Source organism: Haliotis cracherodii, unplaced genomic scaffold (assembly GCF_022045235.1).
Source record: "Haliotis cracherodii isolate W230 unplaced genomic scaffold, xgHalCrac1.p SCAF_5, whole genome shotgun sequence".
NCBI lineage: Eukaryota > Metazoa > Mollusca > Gastropoda > Lepetellida > Haliotidae > Haliotis > Haliotis cracherodii.
The window spans coordinates 10,149,026-10,168,831 of NW_027266308.1; the positions used below are offsets into that span (position 1 = coordinate 10,149,026).

Genomic DNA, 19,806 nt, shown 5'->3' on the forward strand with positions numbered 1-19,806 from the left:
TGCCGGGTGTAGTGAAGTGTCGGGTGTGGTGAAGTGTCGGGTGTAGTTAAGTGTCGGGTGTAGTGAAGTGTCGGGTATGGTGAAGTGTCGGGTGTAGTTAAGTGTCGGGTGTAGTGAAGTGTCGGGTATGGTGAAGTGTCGGGTGTAGTTAAGTGTCGGGTGTAGTGAAGTGTCTGGTGTGGTGAAGTGTCGGGTGTGGTGAAGTGTCGGGTCTGGTGAAGTGTCGGGTATGGTGAAGAATCGGTTGTAGTGAAGAGTCGGATATGGTGAAGTGTCGGGTATGGTGAAGTGTCTGGTGTGGTGAAGTGTCGGGTGTTGTGAAAAGGGGGTGTAGTGAAGTGTCGGTAATAGGGAAAGGTCGGATGTAGTGAAGTGTGGGGTGTAGTGAAGTGTGGGGTGTAGTGAAGTATGGGGTGTAGTGAAATGTCAGGTGTAGTGAAGTGTCAGATGTAGTGAAGTGTCGGATAGAGTGAAGAGTCGAATATGGTGAAGAGTCGGATATGGTGAAGTGTCTGGTGTGGTGAAGGGTCGGTTGTACTGAAGTGTCAGATGTCGTAAAGAGTCGGGTGTAGTGAAGTGTCCGTTGTAGTGAAGTGTCGAGTATAGTGAAGAGTCGGATATGTTGAAGTGTCGGCCGTAGTGAAGTGTCGGTTGTGGTAAGGTGTCGGGTGTGGTGAAGTGTTACGTGTAGTGAAGTGTCAGGTGTTGTAAGGTGTCAGGTATAGTGAAGAGTCGAGAATCAGGAAGAGCCGGGTATAATAACGAGTCGGCCTTGAAGAAAAGTCCGGTATGATGAGGATTTGGAAATTAGGAAATTAATCCAACACCCAAACGGTATCAGTGGTGACTGAAGTCAATGAGAACAGCCAACAACGGTTAAACCGAATTCACTCCTTATATGCGGAATTGCATGTTCCCGGAAATCATTTCGGGGTGAGTTTTACGAAAAGATCTACAAGCATTAATCCTAAGAAAATTAAACTACCTGTCCTTTGGATTATTTCTAGAAAGTTAAAACGGCAGTTCAAAAGCGCCGTCACGAAAGTATCCAAAATTACTATTCCTGATATTCAATGGCTTGAAGGAATTTGAAGTATCAGCAGGCAATACCACGTCCACGTGGCCATGGATTTTTACGAACCCTGATAATTCGAAAACATCAACACCAGATTATACCCAGCCTCGATTATCTGCTGAAACATTCCAATGTGCCTTAAGGGCAACAAGTGATGAAAATCATATGAATGGATTACTGAAAATCAGTGATGACACCAGGTGTTCGCGAAAAGGGTAGGCATTGCCTACCGGTAGCACTCACCACACACGCAACGTTCATAAAAATAGGTTTTTTTTTATTATAAGTTATGAAAAAGAAATAACACTTAATACAGTGGTACACCAACGTACACGTTGCGCCTTGATTCCTGGTGGATTTAAAAAACCTGGTAGAAATCGCTACAGAAGACGAAGGCAGCTAATCTAATGGGAACCGTACTACCTGTTGTGTTATTTACACAGATTTTGGGGTCAATATCAGTCGGGACATGCGAAAACTTCCCACGGAGCAGAAAAACCAATATATACATGCCGACAATAGTGGCTGAACTTTGTCTAGGCAACGACGGCATGGCCTGGAGATTTGAGAGCCCAGGACTAGGAATAGACATCATTGTTGAATGTTTTCCTCCACCCCTGCCATCACACCCACTGAGCCACTGCAGTGTGCACATGTGCACAGAGATAAGGCGGAGACAGCCGAGATAATTCACTCATTTGTCATATATGGCCGTTGAAACTGAGGACATATTATGTTCTGCACTGATGACAGAGAGGGAGTGGGGAGAGAGAGAGAGGAGAGAGAGAGAGAGAGAGAGAGAGAGAGAGAGAGAGAGAGAGAGAGAGAGGGAGAGAGAAGATAATAGATTCATATATATAAAAAGTCCTTTATATAATTACTGTACTAAAGTTTATGTTTTACAGGTTAGAGAGAGAGAGAGAGAGAGAGAGAGAGAGAGAGAGAGAGAGAGAGAGAGAGAGAGAGAGAGAGAGAGAGAGAGAGAGAGAGAGAGAGAGAAGGAGGTCAGAAATGACATGTGTTCGCCTGTGACAATCATGCCAACATGATATATGTCACTACAGGCCAGCTTGATATCCACTAGACGGGCGTGAAACACCCTTGTATCCTTGACATTAACATCCGACTGATTATAGGCAATGGAACACAGGTGTGAAATAAACATAGGCCACTGAACTATTTGAAACGATCACCATACAGAAGAAATATACATGATTCATTGAATAACTGTTAGAAATTGACTACCATACACGTAAAGGAAATGTACACGGTTCATTGGATAACTGTGACTTGATATATGTGAAATACACACGGGTGGCTGATAATATGTTAGGCATTAATGATCATATGGATGTGAGTGTAAGAAACACCAAGAAAGAGGTCCATTTTTACCCATTGGGAATCGAACTTGGACCTTCGTTGACAAGTCAATACGTTAACCACTAGACTACCCGCGCCCCTCCCAAAAGCACGCACGCACGCACGCACACAGACACACACGAGTTACTGGATATCTGTTAGAAATATACAACATGTATCGGCAATTTATCATCCAAAACTGGCTCCCACGAGATATCGCTTGGGTGAGATCAACGAAATTGCATCAGAATGCTTTGCAGACCATTATGACACCATTGGTTACCATGACGTCACAATCAAATGACATCACTACTGCTACTGAAGCTGTTAGCAGTACCTTTACACTTAAGACACTGCTTATTACTGTCTACAAACTGAAAAAGTTGGAAGAATGATTTTGGATGATAAATAAAATCTCACCCTCGTGTCTTTTGAAATCAAATATATTTAAATGCACTCGGGTGAGATTCTCTGTGTTCACCACACACATGGAAGTAGTTTTAAGCAGCCGGGGAAGTAGCATGTGGTTAACACAGCCCATGTGGCAGCTATGGCTATGACAATGACGGAAAGTTGACACAGGCAGTCATATGATACTGACAACGGGGTTTCTATCTGGGGTAAAAAAACACAATCAATTGACAATGGAGATTACTAAGCTTATCAACAGAACAGAAGCATAAATATTTCGCTACAAAAGTCTCTTCTAAATACTAACAACGTGCAATGTTCATCTGTACAAACAGGAAGTAGACTTGAGTTATGAACGGTATGAAAAACATAGTAGAGGGTTTAACAGGAAGCGCAATTTCATCAACGATGAAACATAATTAATTACTATAAATATGTACTGGCTAAATGTTTCAGCTGTAGGCAAGAAACGACCACACATCATAAAAAAAACGTACATGCTTTCATAATTACATTTCTTTAAAAAATAATCCAAAATAAATCCAGATTTTTTTCATGTATTTATACATTTCCAGTTGTAACCAAATCAAACGCTGACTGCTAAGAAACACAAACAAATTGCAATTTAGTAACGTATCTTACAGCCATTGTCTGAAATGTCGCTCACAGCCCCGATCTGACAACATTGCCATGTCTATAAACATCCGGGCACTTTACAAGTAGGCGACAGGCCAAAGGGAGTGTTTATTGCGGCTGTTGGGGTGTATAGATGTCAATTGTCAACAGATACGAAACCCACTGTCTTAACTACACTCCTGCTTCATGTAATGTCCATATATTACACTTGTACATTGCATGTCAGTTTCAACATCGTATACAAACATACATCTGGAGAAATCTCAGGAAATTTGATACGGCAGATTTCTGACTTTTATTAAGCCTTGTTGAGATACGGTGGGTGAATTGCACTTGAATGTAATTAAATTCAGAGTGATGCATAATACCTTCAAATGAACCGAAAACATTGTAAATATAACGCGGCGATAGAATGTCTTTATTGAGACACGATATATACGCCATGTCGATAGCATCTTGGGATGATCCTAAATGTGCAACCCCGTGATGCTCTTGTCAGTGAAACGGTTTCTCCATATAAAGTTATACAGCAATACATGCAGAATATTATATTAATTATATTCCTTCGATAATATATAAATGATATAAACTGTTAATTAATTCGTGGTTTTCAAATATTAATATTAAGAATATCAATGCCTCATACCATTTATAGAATTTAGAAAATAAAATATATATTGAAATACATTAAACTACGGTTATAGCGAACTCGAGGGGGCACTAAGTTTAGTTCGTAATAACCGTACTTCGTTATAAGCATGCATACAGTATATATACAACAAATGGTCGGGACTAAAAAACAAGTTCGTAATATGGGTCAGTTCGTTATAAGTGTGTTCGTTATAAACTTAGTATACTGTATACAAAGTGTCCTTTTATGTGTATGGCACAGGCTTAAAACACATTAAGATTACATATTCTAATTTATAAATAACTGATTCATAAACATATACTTATGATATAGTAGAAATCGAAAAATGCATTAGCAGAGATGTCTTTTGATTATGGAAAGGTTTTTCTCATTTGCATTATTCAACATAGGATAAGGGATGGATCTTCTTCATCGTCTTCACTTTCTTTGCATAACAAAGGGCTCATCATCTTCAATAATAATATTAATCATAACTAACAGGACCTTACAGTTGCTACGGAAGAAGAAGAAGAAGAAGAAGAAGAAGAAGAAGAAATTAAAAAAATAATCAACAATTATTAATTGTAGAGTAGATTGAGTATGTAGATATCAGAGCGACAGGGAATGGACCAAGCGTCTCTGCCTGGAATCGCTTTATACCCAAAGACGGCCTCTAGTAGCTCGGGGGCAAATATCGATTCACCCCATATGCCCATACAGCAATAATTACTATATTATGGGGATGGACCATAAATCCCGACATTAAACTCATCGTGTGATTATTTCTGGATCAGAATACGATACCATAAATCTCTCTGCAATTAGAATAATTTTGTGATGATAATTTTCAGTGGTGAGTAAATAGAAGAGATTTGTGAGGACCATCGATTAACGTTCTTCTAAAGACCTATTTATGCCTGATGAAATTCATTTCTGATTTGTCGATCGCTTGTGTTGAAGATGCAGTTTGTGAATGTAAGCGGTTCCTTGATAACAAATATATCAACGTCTTTGTCAGTCATATATTGATAGATGTATATAGTTCACGGTATAATGTTGTCATCAATATCTAATATTGTCAGTTAGATGTATATAATATGGATTGTGTCATCTCAGTAAGATCAACATTGCCTGTAGCGAAGTAACATTTTTTGAGTACGCAATATGGATGTTTATCTGTTATCCATCAGAACATGTAAATGTGTACGATCTTGACTAAAAGTCAGTGTAAACTCTTTCCAGTGTAACATTTCTTCATACTGGTGCTTTATTTGATAGTTATTCGGCACGGTTTGATTATACATAGGTATAGTTATGTAAATAATATCAGCAACCTTTGGTATCTGCATGGGTTGTGTTTGAATGCATACAAAGGAAATATTCTGCTCAGCGCAGTACCTCCCAAATATAACTACTCATATGTGTGATATTTTTGTCCATGTCTGTCGACACTTAATTTTTTAATAAAATTTGTGTGTGGCGGGTTCTACGGGTAGAGCAGAACATGATTACCCTTTCGCAAACACCTGGTGTCATCACTAAGTTTCAGTGATCCATTCATATCATTTTTATCACACTTTGCCTTTTACACTAATTGAAATTGGTTTCGGTGTTGACGTTTTATGTTATATTGACTTTTGGTATCTACAAACCTGAGAAGGAGACTTATGAGACTGTTCCCAGTACCATATAAGATGATGCTTTATCGCATCTTATCGAATGCAAACATTTTTTTGTTTGATGCATATAGTAATGATACATATTTTCGACAAGCATATTGACACTTGCTGACTCCCTCCTTAAGGTAAATAAAGTCCTTCGAAAATGATTAAAATTAAACAACTCCCCAAAACATCACCAACGAAAAAAGAAACACGAATAGGAAAGCAAAAACAATAATATTCTTTAATTACACTTCATTCACCTAGACATCGTCTCGCATTACGAATATTTACAAATATAGAACTATGTCAGAAGAAACTTTAAGAAAGCAGCTCTACATAATATATACTAGTACTAAAACCCAAATATTGCCTAAGAGCATACGAATACACATCGGAAACCATCAAGTAGAAGTGCATCCTTCTTGATGCCAGTCATTTCATTACTAGAATATGCTATAATGTCACAGGAACCTGTTTATTTCTAATTACTATAACATAACATTCACTACTACAATACAAGAACATACAAACAGATCATTAGAAATCCGCCTTATTTTCTCGTAACCAATCCATGTAAATGCCTATTATTACATATTCACAAGAACAGATAATTTCAAACTATTTAGGATAGTCTCATTACTTACCTATCATTTAACATTCATCCACCAATGCCCATTGCAGCTGAATACAATAACGCACAAATATTTCATCAGATACATTTAGGATAGTTTCATTAATATTTACATCCATATAACATTCAACACCTGATGCCAATATACATATTAATGTGTTATCAGAAACCTGGAGATGGTGGCTGTTCTTTCTAATTCATATTCTGAAATAATGGGAAGAAGAACAGTGTTGCACATCATTCAAAACCTCCATGAAAGAAGAACTACTTCAAACAATGTCACTGGCTTCAATCCCCACATTACCAATATGAACACCGTACCCTTTCCTCCGTCACAAACAGCTACATACAGGGGTAAACTACGGCCACTAACTACACACACAGCCTCGTCCTAGGCTAACCAGCATAGTACCCTAGACACTAGTTTATCGGTTCATCGCCTTTGCAATGTTCAATGTAATTGAAATGTTGAATGAAGTAAGCGGCCTAGATCATGTGTGCATAGCCCTTCCCACCCACCCTCTGTACACTGGGGATTGTCACTCCCTCATCCGTGACGGCTTCAACTCCATAGAAAAGGACACATTCTGAACATCTTGACTGTCACTGGAATCTTCAACTTGAGATGGTTATATTTCGCTAACTGTACAAAAAGGTTACCTTTTTCAAGTAAGGTGAATTACTTCGTCCATTGATTGTTATTGACATTTAACTGTATATGCAAAATATGGAGGCTGCCATATGTGTAAGTTCAACTAATTATGTGTGTACACTTTACACTAGAGCATGTTAAAATAGTATGAGAGCTTCGTTCCTTTAACAGCAAACAAGTTTGAATGTATGTGTTGTTTTATTTAAGGGAAACTTGTATAAGACAAGTTACACATTTTGAAGTTTTTGAAAATGATTATCAAAGGAGAAATGTATTTACTGTGTGACGAATGTCATAGTATATAAAACAAAAGATTTTATATTGAGAGAAACTGTCACAGAACACACTATAACTGTTCTAATTAACATGTAGGTAACCCCATACACACCAAGCTTTGAGCATCATCAAACACACATCACCAAAACTGAATAATGTGAAAACTAATAACGCCAACACCAGAGCAATATTTGTGAAGCAGATCATTTCTGAAAAGCAAAGTTTGAACATCTGTGTCCTTTTAAAACTGCTGTATGAAAACATTTGGAAGTTTCCCTATTTTCCTTCCATAGAAGTTGTATTCTATGGCATGTTTAACCGCTACAAAGCCTCTGTTATACACTGCTATGTGTTCACCTGACCACGTTGGTGAAGATTATATATCTGTGCACTGCAAGACAAACATGGTGCTTTGTATGGAGCTATAGGTGTAGGGAGATAGACAGAGTTGACATGACTGGGATGGTGAGATGGAGATCAACATTAACCTTTACACTGCTGACAACACTTCACTTGTGATATAATTTTATAAGATGCTTAAAAAGCATTTGAATCCTTACAGGCATATAAAAAAATGCTTTTATTTGAATACCCACACTTTGTATTTATACAACACAAACGGGATTCAACTGCCATCTTCTTCAAACATGGATGTATCTATCACTGGAGTGTGTTACTATTCAAGATCAGTATTCCTCCGCGAGGTGACAGAACTGGATGACATCATAACTGTACACAAATTTAGAAGGTGGCTGCTGTTTTTGTTTTATATTTTGGGCAGTATTAATACAAAACTACGATTTGGACGTTATATTTGTTATTCTTATTTTATTTCGAACTATCAAACGAACGTTTACCGTAGTTCATTCGTCATATGTACATTCACGTGTGTATCATGTGCATACAGTACAGTCAGTCTGTAAAACTAGTCATTTGGTAAAATGACTAAAGGGTTTAGTCGTTTGCTTAAATGACTGTGACCATAGTCATTGGACTACATTACTACATTTGAACGTCCTTCAGTTGAAATGAAGACTAAGCAATCTGACCATTCATGCTTTGACCTAACATCTTTTTTTAATATTGATATTACGATATTTCTCATAACCCGTCTGGACCATGAAGCGATCAGTTGAAGTAAGGTTTTGAGATGAACTTTATGAAACGTACAATGTTTACAATGAACTTAAATACCACAAGAAGTTGACTTAATTTTTCTACAATTGAAAAACTAAAGAAAATCCACAGTGCGATAAAACAGAGCCTATCCTAGCCTAGCCTTGAAGAGCAGAGCAGAGCAGAGCAGAGCAGAGCAGAGCAGAGCAGAGCAGAGGCTCTCGAATTATACATAAAACAATTCTAAAAAGAAACATTTGACGTATGTCTTACTCACATAGTCACCAAGCCAGTCCCATGGTGGAGATGGGTATGGAAGGAAGGAACCTATTTAATGCCCCTTGTAAACTGTAATGCTATATACAATCTGATCAAATTCATACAGACCAAGTAGGGACGATTAACAGGACAATAGGGGCCTCGGCAATACGTTTAATACTAAATACTTCGTAATTGCCAGGTATATGGGGATTGGACCGGAGCAATATAATTGCATACTTGGCAGTGAAGCTACTCTTCCACGCGGGCTGTAGCCTTCTTATGCTCAGTGGACTGGAGACGTTTTCAAAATAATATGCCATCCCAGGAATCTATATACAGGTGCTGACATCTCTATTAAGGACGGGTCTTTTTCGGTGTTTAGCGTGTCATGGATGTATTTATGCATACACAGAGCTATAGCTGGATGTTTTGTCATGTGCTGACATTTCTTCATGGAGTAACAAAGACGTATTGTTCAGATTTGAAAGAACAACTAATTTGGATTGTGATGACCCCAGGTTGTAATCAAAGAGGTATATAGATTTGAAAATATGTAAAAATGTAAATATGTAAAAGTTATCAGAGTACTTACACCTTGTAAGATTAGCTTTTAAGCAAACAGTCTAAACGATCTTGCAATACTATAACGTACAGTTGTTTACGGGTTTTCTAGTTTCATTAACAACATCGAATTTATTGTTGTGAAAGGATTCTTACATGAGTCAGCGCCGACGTTCATGTTAATAGCTGTAACTGATTAAATTAATTAATTGTAGCTGGAAGTGAAGCACGTCATTGCTGACATGTCCTATGGAGATGTATAAAAAAATAATTGTATTCCAGCCCCAGCCCCGAAAATGTTATAAATTGTCAAACTTCAACCGTTACTGTGAAAGCAAACGCGCTTACTTCTGCCATTCAATAAGCAAATAAGTAGGATTATATAGCATTTATAATTGAATAGTTCATTATAACAAATTGTATTACATATCAAATGAATAACCTTTTCTTTTAACAATGGCTTGTAATGACGACTATGTGTTATAACTACCAGTCTATCATAATTGGTATGAACTTTGGGGTTAATTTGTAAGATGTTATACATGTTGTACTGTGTAATATGACAACGCTAACATTGTATGAGAGACTCGTTTATGGTTTAACAGGGGTTAACTGTCAATCTTCAGGAAGTGAAACCAAGTACAATTGAATAGCGTGTCACTCCTCGTTTAGAACATAAATAGCACTTCATTACATAGACGGGCGTTGACTCATTTCGAACAACTCATTCAATAACGAGCATTCTTGAAACAAGACATCACAATCATTTTTTAACGAAATAAAGTTTTTTCCTTGATTTTCAAGCACTGGGCTTTAAACCATCGGGACAATGAATACATAAAGAAATCGACAAAGGGAAATTCCACATAAGAAAAATTTATTTCTGAATAACGTTAACCACAGGCCTACGGGCCTTAAGTGGTGAACAAAATATGAAATCTACACATCAAAGGACATTGTAAAGTTCCGCAATATATCGAGAACCTAGCATTGCGCTGGTCCGACAAGACGCCTTATTGCAGTATTGGACACAACGTGGGTAAATAAACCCCCATGTCCGCCTCAATTTAATGACACCAGGATCCCGGTTTATAGTGGGTTGAGAAGGGGGGAGGGGTTGTTAAACTGTTCTAGTTCAACTAGCGCCTGCAAACATGGCCGCTTGAAGGATAGGGTGCAAGAATTGTCCACATACAATTTCTGAACAAACGTAGTAAACATGTTGTCAAGGCAATGTAATGTAATGAAATCTACATTAATAACTTACACGGGTGAATGACAGGCCTTTGCCCATTTATGACATGAACAATATGTGCTAGCACCTAATTCCATTTTAAAGCAAATTTGCTGCAATGTACCACGTGCCATTATTGTATTGATTGTATTGAACTTCCAGGGATAATCTTTGCAATACATTCTTCTTAAACAAGTTATGACACATAATGATCAAGAATCATATTCATATTTTTTTTACAAAAGAAGAACACATAAAATGGATGTGACAATTTAAAAAACCGTGTGACACCACGTGATGACACCAGGTGTCATAAAGACAGTACAAACTATAAATACGTCACACATTGAACCATTATCAACATTACGATATCACAATAACAAAAAAATATATCTTACTGCAACTAATACGATACACAAATGAGGTTTCTGCATAATGTGATCTAGTTGTGATAAAAGATTGCGTATTCACTGTTTCAAAATCACTAAGCTTTGCAAAAAATAATGTTTCACAAAATGGCGACGTTATACACTTATGACGCTATCAACCACGCATGTTTCTTATGAATGTTGATATGAAAGTCAAAAAGAAAATATATTATTTATCATGATCATATTCAGACAGAAAAAGTGCAATAGTTGTCATGTACTTCGAAACACACTAATCACGCTCCTTTGTAGTCAAATTCTTCCATCCAGATTATGTCTATCAAGACAAAATAGAAATGTTCGCTCCCGCCCTCCCCACCAAGGAATCAAGTGTTTTAATCAATGCTTCTCCTATCAAAGTAAACCCCTCTCGTTTTCAATGTAGCCACATTGTGTTGTATATTCCGGTCGATAAACACTGTTTTCCCACACATTCATGTGACACACGCAACAATGAAATTCATTCTGTGTCCAATAACTGCTCGATTAAGCTACCCAGCTCATCAAGTATCGCGAACAATGTATACATATGCCGTGGTTAGTTCTACTCACATTAAGTGTATATTGTAATCTGTTTATAAATCGTCAAATAGAAAGGCAACGTGTTTTGGATTGTCAAACGATTATGAACAGGTTTTGTTTGACTAATTCGTGTTCTCATTATATCCTTTATAAGGTAAATTACTTATACACAACATACTTTGATAAAATCTTAAAATGTGAATATCATTCATTCCGTCAGCACCATGAAACATGATAGCACCGTCCCTTCAATCGTTTTAATTTTGAAAATATTTGAAATTGAAATATTGGTAGAAACTCATAAAGGATGAAGAAGCATATATCTTTTGTATTTTATATTGATAATGAAATCTGTGCTCTAAAAAGGTAGAATTTAATAAGAAGGTTTTCAATGAAGTGCTTATTGTTAAGAACTACAGACACTATATTACTGAAATTTCTACAAATAAAGTGTCCATAGATTGTTCGTGCAAAGAAATAAACGATTGTTTTATAAATATCAAATCTATTTGATTGGTCCTGGGAATATTGTGTAGTACGTTTATATGGTATGGATATTGGCACTGAGTAAACACGATCGCCATTGTAAAAACCTTCATTCGGCGATGCAGCTTTGGTCACAGTTTGATATGACGACCATTAAACGGCAGCAAATTTGCTTTGGAGGAATAAACCCGGTGCTAGGTAGATTGGGAATTTTACGAGCATATTTAACAACAGGAGTATTTGTGTGAGTAAGGGGTTGGAAGGGGAGGGGTCTTTATGACATATGAGACACAACAGTATACAAGAATAGTTCACATAACACCTGCTGCTTATGTCCTTAAGAAGGAAGAAATATATCCAGTTACCAGGTTCTTCCATTTACCAGATACGGGGAAGATGAGAGGGCGTTGGTGTTGATGCCGGGGGAGTTATAGCCACCCAAGCCGTGGTGCAGCACTGAGTGACTCGATTGAGAGGTCGCTCCAGAGTGAGACAGAGACCCAGAGATCTCCGCTAAGGTCGGAGACCCTAGAGTGTTTGAGTGAGATAGGTTCTTGGCAGTGGAAACAGCACAAGAGGAATGGAGAGAGGTCTGGTGCTGAAGAGAAGGAGACACAGTCGGGTGACTGGACCCTCCTTGACTCTGCTGCTGCTGCTGTTGGCCACCTCCTCCTCCTCCTCCATCGTTGCTCCCAGAACTAGCACACGGTTTCCCGTCCTTCACAAGCACCGGAACGGCCACCCGCCTTGGGGAGGGATTGTTAGAGTTTGACTGAGAAGTTTGGCTGCCACCGTTATTGTTGTTGTTTGCCTGAGCTGACTGGGAGTTTGACGACGATGACGACGACGATCTGGCATTGTTCTGATTGCTGTCACTGCCTGAGCTATCCTTTGTTGTCTGATCCATCTTTTCCTTATCCTTCTGTTGACGCTTACACTTGTAGCGGTGGTTCTGGAACCATATCTTAACCTGGGTAGGCGTAAGGTTGATCATGCTAGACAGATGCTCTCGTTCTGGAGCGGAGAGGTATTTCTGCTGCTTAAAGCGTCGTTCCAACTCATAAACTTGAGCCTGGGAGAAGAGTACCCTTCTCTTGCGTCTTTGGGTCAAAGGAAACTGCATTCCCCTCCCGCTCTGGTCCAGACCCCCAAGGCCAGTCCCCATCCCTCCAGACATTGGCATCGAGGACATAGCACAGGAACTGTTCATCGCCAGCCGAGAAACTGCAGAAGAGGAAGACACCATTAGATATACAAATATGCGAGAATATAAACATTCACGTTCATATGTCAGCAATAAACACTTAAGAAACGAAATAAGTATATTCCAAGGTATCCATAAAATTGAAAGAATTATTTTTTAGATCATTCATGCACATAAAACTGATATGGGAAAATATAAAATTTTCTTGAACTATCCGTATTTGATATCATCTGAAACTAGAGAAATATATTCTCTTGATGGTATGGTTTTGGTCGGGCGTAAATAATTCCTTTTGTACTGCAGACATCAATAATAGGGCATACATTAGCCCGTAATAGCACTCTATTAGCGTCTATCAATAATCACAACATACATTTATGTTTTTTATGAGTCAATAGTTGTATGAAGGAAAACTCCACCTGCTTCAGAAATAGTCCAACGTATAAGTCTAAGAGTACAGAACCAATTCAATTCGCTATTCTTTTTGTATACTTTGGAATATCATTATTTCGTTTCTGATGATACTGATTAAAATATGATGTACACCGAACACTTATTACATATAGTCTAACACAAACATTTTCATATCAGTATATGAAAAATTATGTTATGTATAAATAAGGTACATGTGTGTGGGGGGAGTGGGGGTGGGGGGTGGGTGTTTGTTTTTTTGGCTGATGGTGAGGACTTCAGTGACAGTGTGAATTGGCATCAGAGTATAGAAGATAGGCGGATATGTTTAAGTGCAGTCCGCCATCGCAATCTCGGCTCTATATGGAACAGTACAAAGTAATCTTTTAAACAACTGATAAGATAAATAATCTTATCACATAAAAAACGGTGAATCATATATAAACCTGATTTAAAATTCAAAGCCAACAAAGCTCTACAGATGTAGCACAATACCAGCTTTTTAAATTATTTTTCGATTTATCATTTACTAAATAATGCTCCATAAAGACAGTTTACGTAACAGTTTATTAAGAAAACGTCATTTACAATATGTTTAATTTTTGTCAGACTAGGTTAATATGAGATAGGTTTGTGTGAAGTATATTCATCTTTCTTTTCTTTTAATCTTGGTACACTGAACAATACTTATTAACACGAAAGTGTGCATGGATGAACGACATGCGATATGACATTCTCTTAAGAAAAACGTTGCACATCACTTGTTTTCTGACAACGTAACAACCTTTCGGGGGGGGGGGGGGGGGGGGGGGGGGGATACAACGTGTTGTGTATTACGCATTTTTACAATAAAGTGAAATTTTCGAACGCATAGGTCATCATATGAGAATAATTCAATAATGTTACTCAAAGATTAAAAGCTTTAAATATTGATTCATTTGACTTTAAATTATTAATTTAAGTTGCCAAAAAGTGTCAAGAATAAAACAGGTAATTAGCCGTTATGACCACGTCTTTTCCTATTCGGTGTTTGAAGTAGGTGATTTTGGAATTTGCGGTCTAATGAATAATATAGTGACTATTCCATATTCCTCATTGTGTTTGTCAAGATAATAATTTAGTCGGTGCACAAATGCCTTTTAACTTCCTAAAAGAAATAACCCTGCGATTAATATTATTAATGTCTCAAACAATATATTTCGTTTCAGCGAATTTGGAAACGGATGTTAGGATAAATTGAAAATTAAAAGCTTTCAATTTTTTCTTTATACATAATGCGGGTTTACATAAATACCCCTTCAAACCTGATGAAATCGTCGCATCGCTTCGTATTAAACAAACACTATTCCTTGTCACAAAACGTGTTTCTTAAAAAAACCCGGTCTAATGGTTTTCATTTTAGCCAGGAATGCGGGTGCAGGGAGAGTTTCCGCGGTTCTACGCTGTGGTTTCCGTTCCGAGATTTCAGAAACAGAAAACAGCGTTCTGCTCTGAGATCCGCCATACCGCGAACCTAATAATTCCCAATAGTCAACAATTACCTGAATCAATCGCAAACGTAATAGATTTTCCCATTTTCGTATTTGATCTTCAATAGAGGGCATTTTACACAAAAACCTTTAATTAGGAAAATTGAATTGATAATCTGGTAGGAGGACAGATGTTTGATTTTGACCCAATATTAAATCGATTTTTCATAATTTGTTTTAAATTGATTGGCCGCTATAGAGTTTAACCGATATTCTCATCTTATGAAAGTATTTTACAACCATATCGCAGACGCAACATGACTGTTTAACATTTTTCACACGTAAAATAAAAATTGTGTCTCATTTTCCCAAACACATTTATTGACCATTCAGTTAAACAAACTTACGACACTCAACAATCTTCGGTAATCATTTGAACGACTCATCCATAACGGGTCTTCCGAGCTATCAAAGGGTGTGAAATGGGTTTCCGATTGATTCATAAATAAAATACACTCTACACAATTCCAGGTGTTCTTCTTAATCTGACGGTGAGAAACAAAACAGTACTATTAGGGGGAAGGTGTGAAAGTTTACGGGGCACCCGGTGGGCTACCCCGGCCCTGTGCGCCTGATCCGGGGGTAATCGCGCACCCAAACAAGTCGTAATGGTTTTAGCGTTTTCTATTCTTCACTCGCGCTCTTGCTGTGACGATTCGCACCTTTCCTGAGTGGCGTACAACGCTACAAAGTGGGGATAATTGGTGGTAATAGCCACGGGCGGGTAAATCCGGCACAGGTGTGGTGTAGGTTGACCACTGGTCAAGACAAGCTTGGACAGACAACATCGTTGGTTATTAACGTCAACTACAAGCTTTTGTTATGCATAACTTTGGGTCATATTTCTGTAGAGGATCAAAAATTATTTTTGATCACATACAAATATATATTCCGTAATTAAATTGTTAATTGACAACACTTATATTACCCAAATGAGCTGAGTGTTAAACGCGCCGTGAAATTCATAAAAACCATCAAATCATATATTCGAAAAGTTTCCAATTTATTTGTATTATATTATGTCCAAATAATTTTTACGCGGGATGTATTATCGTTTTTCTTGTAAAATGTTTGTTTTAGGAAGGTACAGAGAAACAGAGCGTAAAGAAATTATGTAATGAAATAGTATTATTGATATTCTGAACGTACTGGAAATTACCTTTATTGCAATGCATGAACTTCCCCAGGTGTACCGATCGTTAAAAGAAGAATGGCGCACAACTGTCGCGTATCGATTTAGAAAATAGATGGAAAGTAAAGAATATTAGACTTATGACCATGTTTATTAACTTGTATACATAATACTTTAAGAATATTTACTTATACAATCAAAAGGAAAGGTAGAATAATTCCTAATGTGTTTATCTGATTGTAGTCGGATATGCATTAATGGCTATGACACATCGTGCACAGAATGCTAGACAATACGCCACACAAGGACACTACACCGTACAAACAATTATGTCAACACCATTATTTCGCGAGATCCCTTTCAATTTCAATTTTCTTATTTTTCATTTTTTAAAATAATTTTTGAATCGCTGGGGCGTTTTAACCGCGCGAGGGGTCAATACATATAGAACTGTTTTCTCTCAGATATTAATTCTTCTAAAAATAACAATCAACTTTCTTGTCGCGTTTACCATTGACTGTTTTTGTCGCAACAATAGCTTCGATTTTCTTCTTAAAATTGGACGTTTTCTGATGGATAATCAATGAATCCTTGTTGAAAATGAAACCACTAAACCTGCTGGTAGTGACAGTTATCCCCGGGGACCGGCTAAAATCCTCCATGATACTGACAGTAATCCCGGGGGTAGGGATTTGAACCTGGGAGGGGTGGGTTGGCTATCATAGCGCACACCTGTTCGTGTATTTCGAAATTGACAAATTAACACTGATTGATATTTGATAAATATGTTCTCTAAATACAGACACGAATACGCTATCAATAAACCGGATGTATCCTGTGGGTGAAATACACACAGATAAATGAATGACAGGAGCAAGCAATGTATTTGCTGAGATAAACAAGGTGCTGAATATATGACTAGGTTCTCTGTATGATTTCAAGCTGTCATCGCTTCGGTGAAATTTACAACACAATAACAACATCGGTTCGCGATATACGGGGATGCTGTACTTAATTTCACCTCAACGGGTTAAGTTCTGTTCGTCAAATACATGGAATATAACACACTTTCACCAGTCCCATTTCAAATATTTTTTTTGATAATAAACACAAATAAAGAAAGATCAAAAGCACGAGAACATGTTGTTTTCAAAGACTAAAAATAATTGCTGTGCAAAGAAATTTAGGTTTTGACTCTTAAAACGGTATTAATATAATTCTCAGGTTCGGTGTTTTTACCGTGTTGACTCAACTAAACTATGGAATGAGGCCGAACGACGTGGACTACAGTCTATACAACAAAGGGAGGTGCCGTCAACTGGTCCTTCTAGTTTCGAAGATATTAAATTTCCAGACTATCCAATTTTACGGCAGGTAAAGGAAAATCACAAATTCATGAAGAGTGTGTTCAAACATATTATTTACTTTTGCTTCCCACCAACCGTGTTTGCTTAAAACTGTTATCGTCTTGACGGGAACACTTTAAACATTCAATCATTTTAAAACTTATTAAACAACGGGTAAACGTTGGTGAACTCTGTGGCAGCTACTTTGTAAACTTGGGCGTTTTAGTAATAAATATTGGACACTGTCACTGTGGCCGTGGTGCTGCATGGTGTACTACTGGCTGTAGTTCCTGGGGGTCTAGCGCTGGTCCAGTCACCCCCGGGGTAGGGGGATGAAGAGGTGAGAGTGACCAACATAACTAGAAGCGTTGTCTTCTTAGATCTCGAGAGCTAGGTAAGAGGCTGAGAGTTGTCGACAATCACTCCACACAAACTGCCAAAATCCCCGTCAGAAACTCAGCTCAGAGAGCAATGCAATCATCAATAATTATCAATCCGATTATATTTAACCCACCCTGGCGACAAAGAAAGTTGAACGCTGGCTATAGATGCACTGTATGTGCAAACAGGATGTCTAACGCTATCATAGGCGGTACCCGTTTATCGCTGACAAATTATCTCCTTGTACTTCGCTCTAGTAAAAAGTTGGCCAGATTTCCCCACCGGTGTGATAAACCGTTCATAACACTATTACGGAATACGATTTAAAAACACAAAACCTACTTACGCCATTACCTGTGTACAATTCAGTCATTAAAAACACACACGCATACCATGAGATATTATTTCGTTAAGAAAAGACGAAATTGTACTTACAGGCAAATCTTGGATCCGGGTTGGTACCGTACCATGACGATGTTGAATGTCGGGTGGGGTCGCCGTAAGCCAGATCCGACCCCTGGCAGTACTGGGATGGGAAGGATCCTGTATGGTGGGACAAGGGGGGTACGTAGTTGTGGTAGGGGTTCGTGACGGGGACACTCATGCCCCCCATCCCCCCCATGCCTGTCATGCTCTGTGGGTGCTGGGTATTACGGTAGGGGGTGAGGGGCGGAATTGCCGCCTCGATGGTAGTCTTCTTGTAATTCTCGTGATCCAGTGGTGAGAGTATATCTGTGACTGAAAACGGTGTTGTATGCTTGGGGCTCAGGGACATAGCAGCACTCCACTGAGAAAGCGACATAGAACCGATCGCTCGCCCGGCTCGGTTCTCGGAGTCTGATGTTGACAACTCGTGTGTTATGTGTAGACACTTGGCCACTCAAGTACTACAGTGTAGATCATCAACTCATCTCAAGATTTCTATACCGTCCGTCAAATCCGAGCCGGCCCTACCACAACTCTGCGCACGCGCAAACCGACCAGTAGGCTGCCACCATCGCCACAAGCTCCGCCCACCGCTGCAAGGGGATTGGCTAGGTGACGTCACGGGTGACTGATCGACAGGCGAGTTGAGCCATCGCTGATTGATTAATCCAGCGAATCGATAAGTACTGATCCCCGTAAGAAAATTCAGCCACGCTTGAGAAATACAACTGAGAACAGAATTTAAGTACCGAATTCGGACTGAAAGTCTATAGATGGGATAAATCTAGCTATACATACCGACATAGCGATTTGGTCTATGGAGGCGGGCCAATGTCAAGTAGCGATTATGAGTAGAAGACGGGAAATGAGAGGGGAGGCTCGTCGGCTAATAGACACTGCTTAACGACATCAATCAGACAAGAAGAACGATTATTTAATGAACTGGGAGTCGATGAAACTTTTGTTCAGTAATCTATTATGATGGCGTGAACTTGTTTGTATGTATATACTACCAGAAGTCTAGAAGGAGCGCTTGTAGACTTTTCTTGCCGTGCTGGCACGCCACCGACACTTAAAACCTGGCTTCTAAACAACTTTAGAGCTGACTCTATCATCTATGATATGCAAGGATGAAGGCACATCTTTGGGATTTTATACGACTGTATTTAGTTCACTTGGAATAGAGAAGTCGGATGGGATGCGATTCAAGAATGTGATGGCATTGCGAGACGTCATACTTATACCAACCTTAGTTGGGAATATGCGTTTTTAATATACATTTGAATAGTTGTTCAAATAATGTTATTCTTTATTTGTAATTCGTCTTTGTTTGATATTTTGTTATTTGAAAGAGATATTTAATCATTTATCTACAGTGTAGAAGCATATTGATTGCCTGTGTTTTCATCTGCGAAGCTCAAATACATAAAACTC

At 38.4% G+C, this 19,806-nt stretch overlaps 1 protein-coding gene across 1 annotated transcript; it reads right to left on the reverse strand.

Moving 5' to 3' along the window:
• Positions 1-10,147: 10,147 nt before the first annotated feature.
• On the reverse strand, positions 10,148-18,818 carry LOC139442364 (thyroid transcription factor 1-like). The gene is made up of 2 exons (XM_071223166.1): positions 18,382-18,818; positions 10,148-13,167 (listed from the first exon to the last, which is right to left on the reverse strand). The coding sequence occupies exons 1-2, from the start codon at positions 18,746-18,748 to the stop codon at positions 12,305-12,307; spliced, it is 1,230 nt and encodes a 409-aa protein (XP_071079267.1). The 5' UTR covers positions 18,749-18,818; the 3' UTR covers positions 10,148-12,304.
• Between the last annotated feature and the right edge of the window lie 988 nt (positions 18,819-19,806).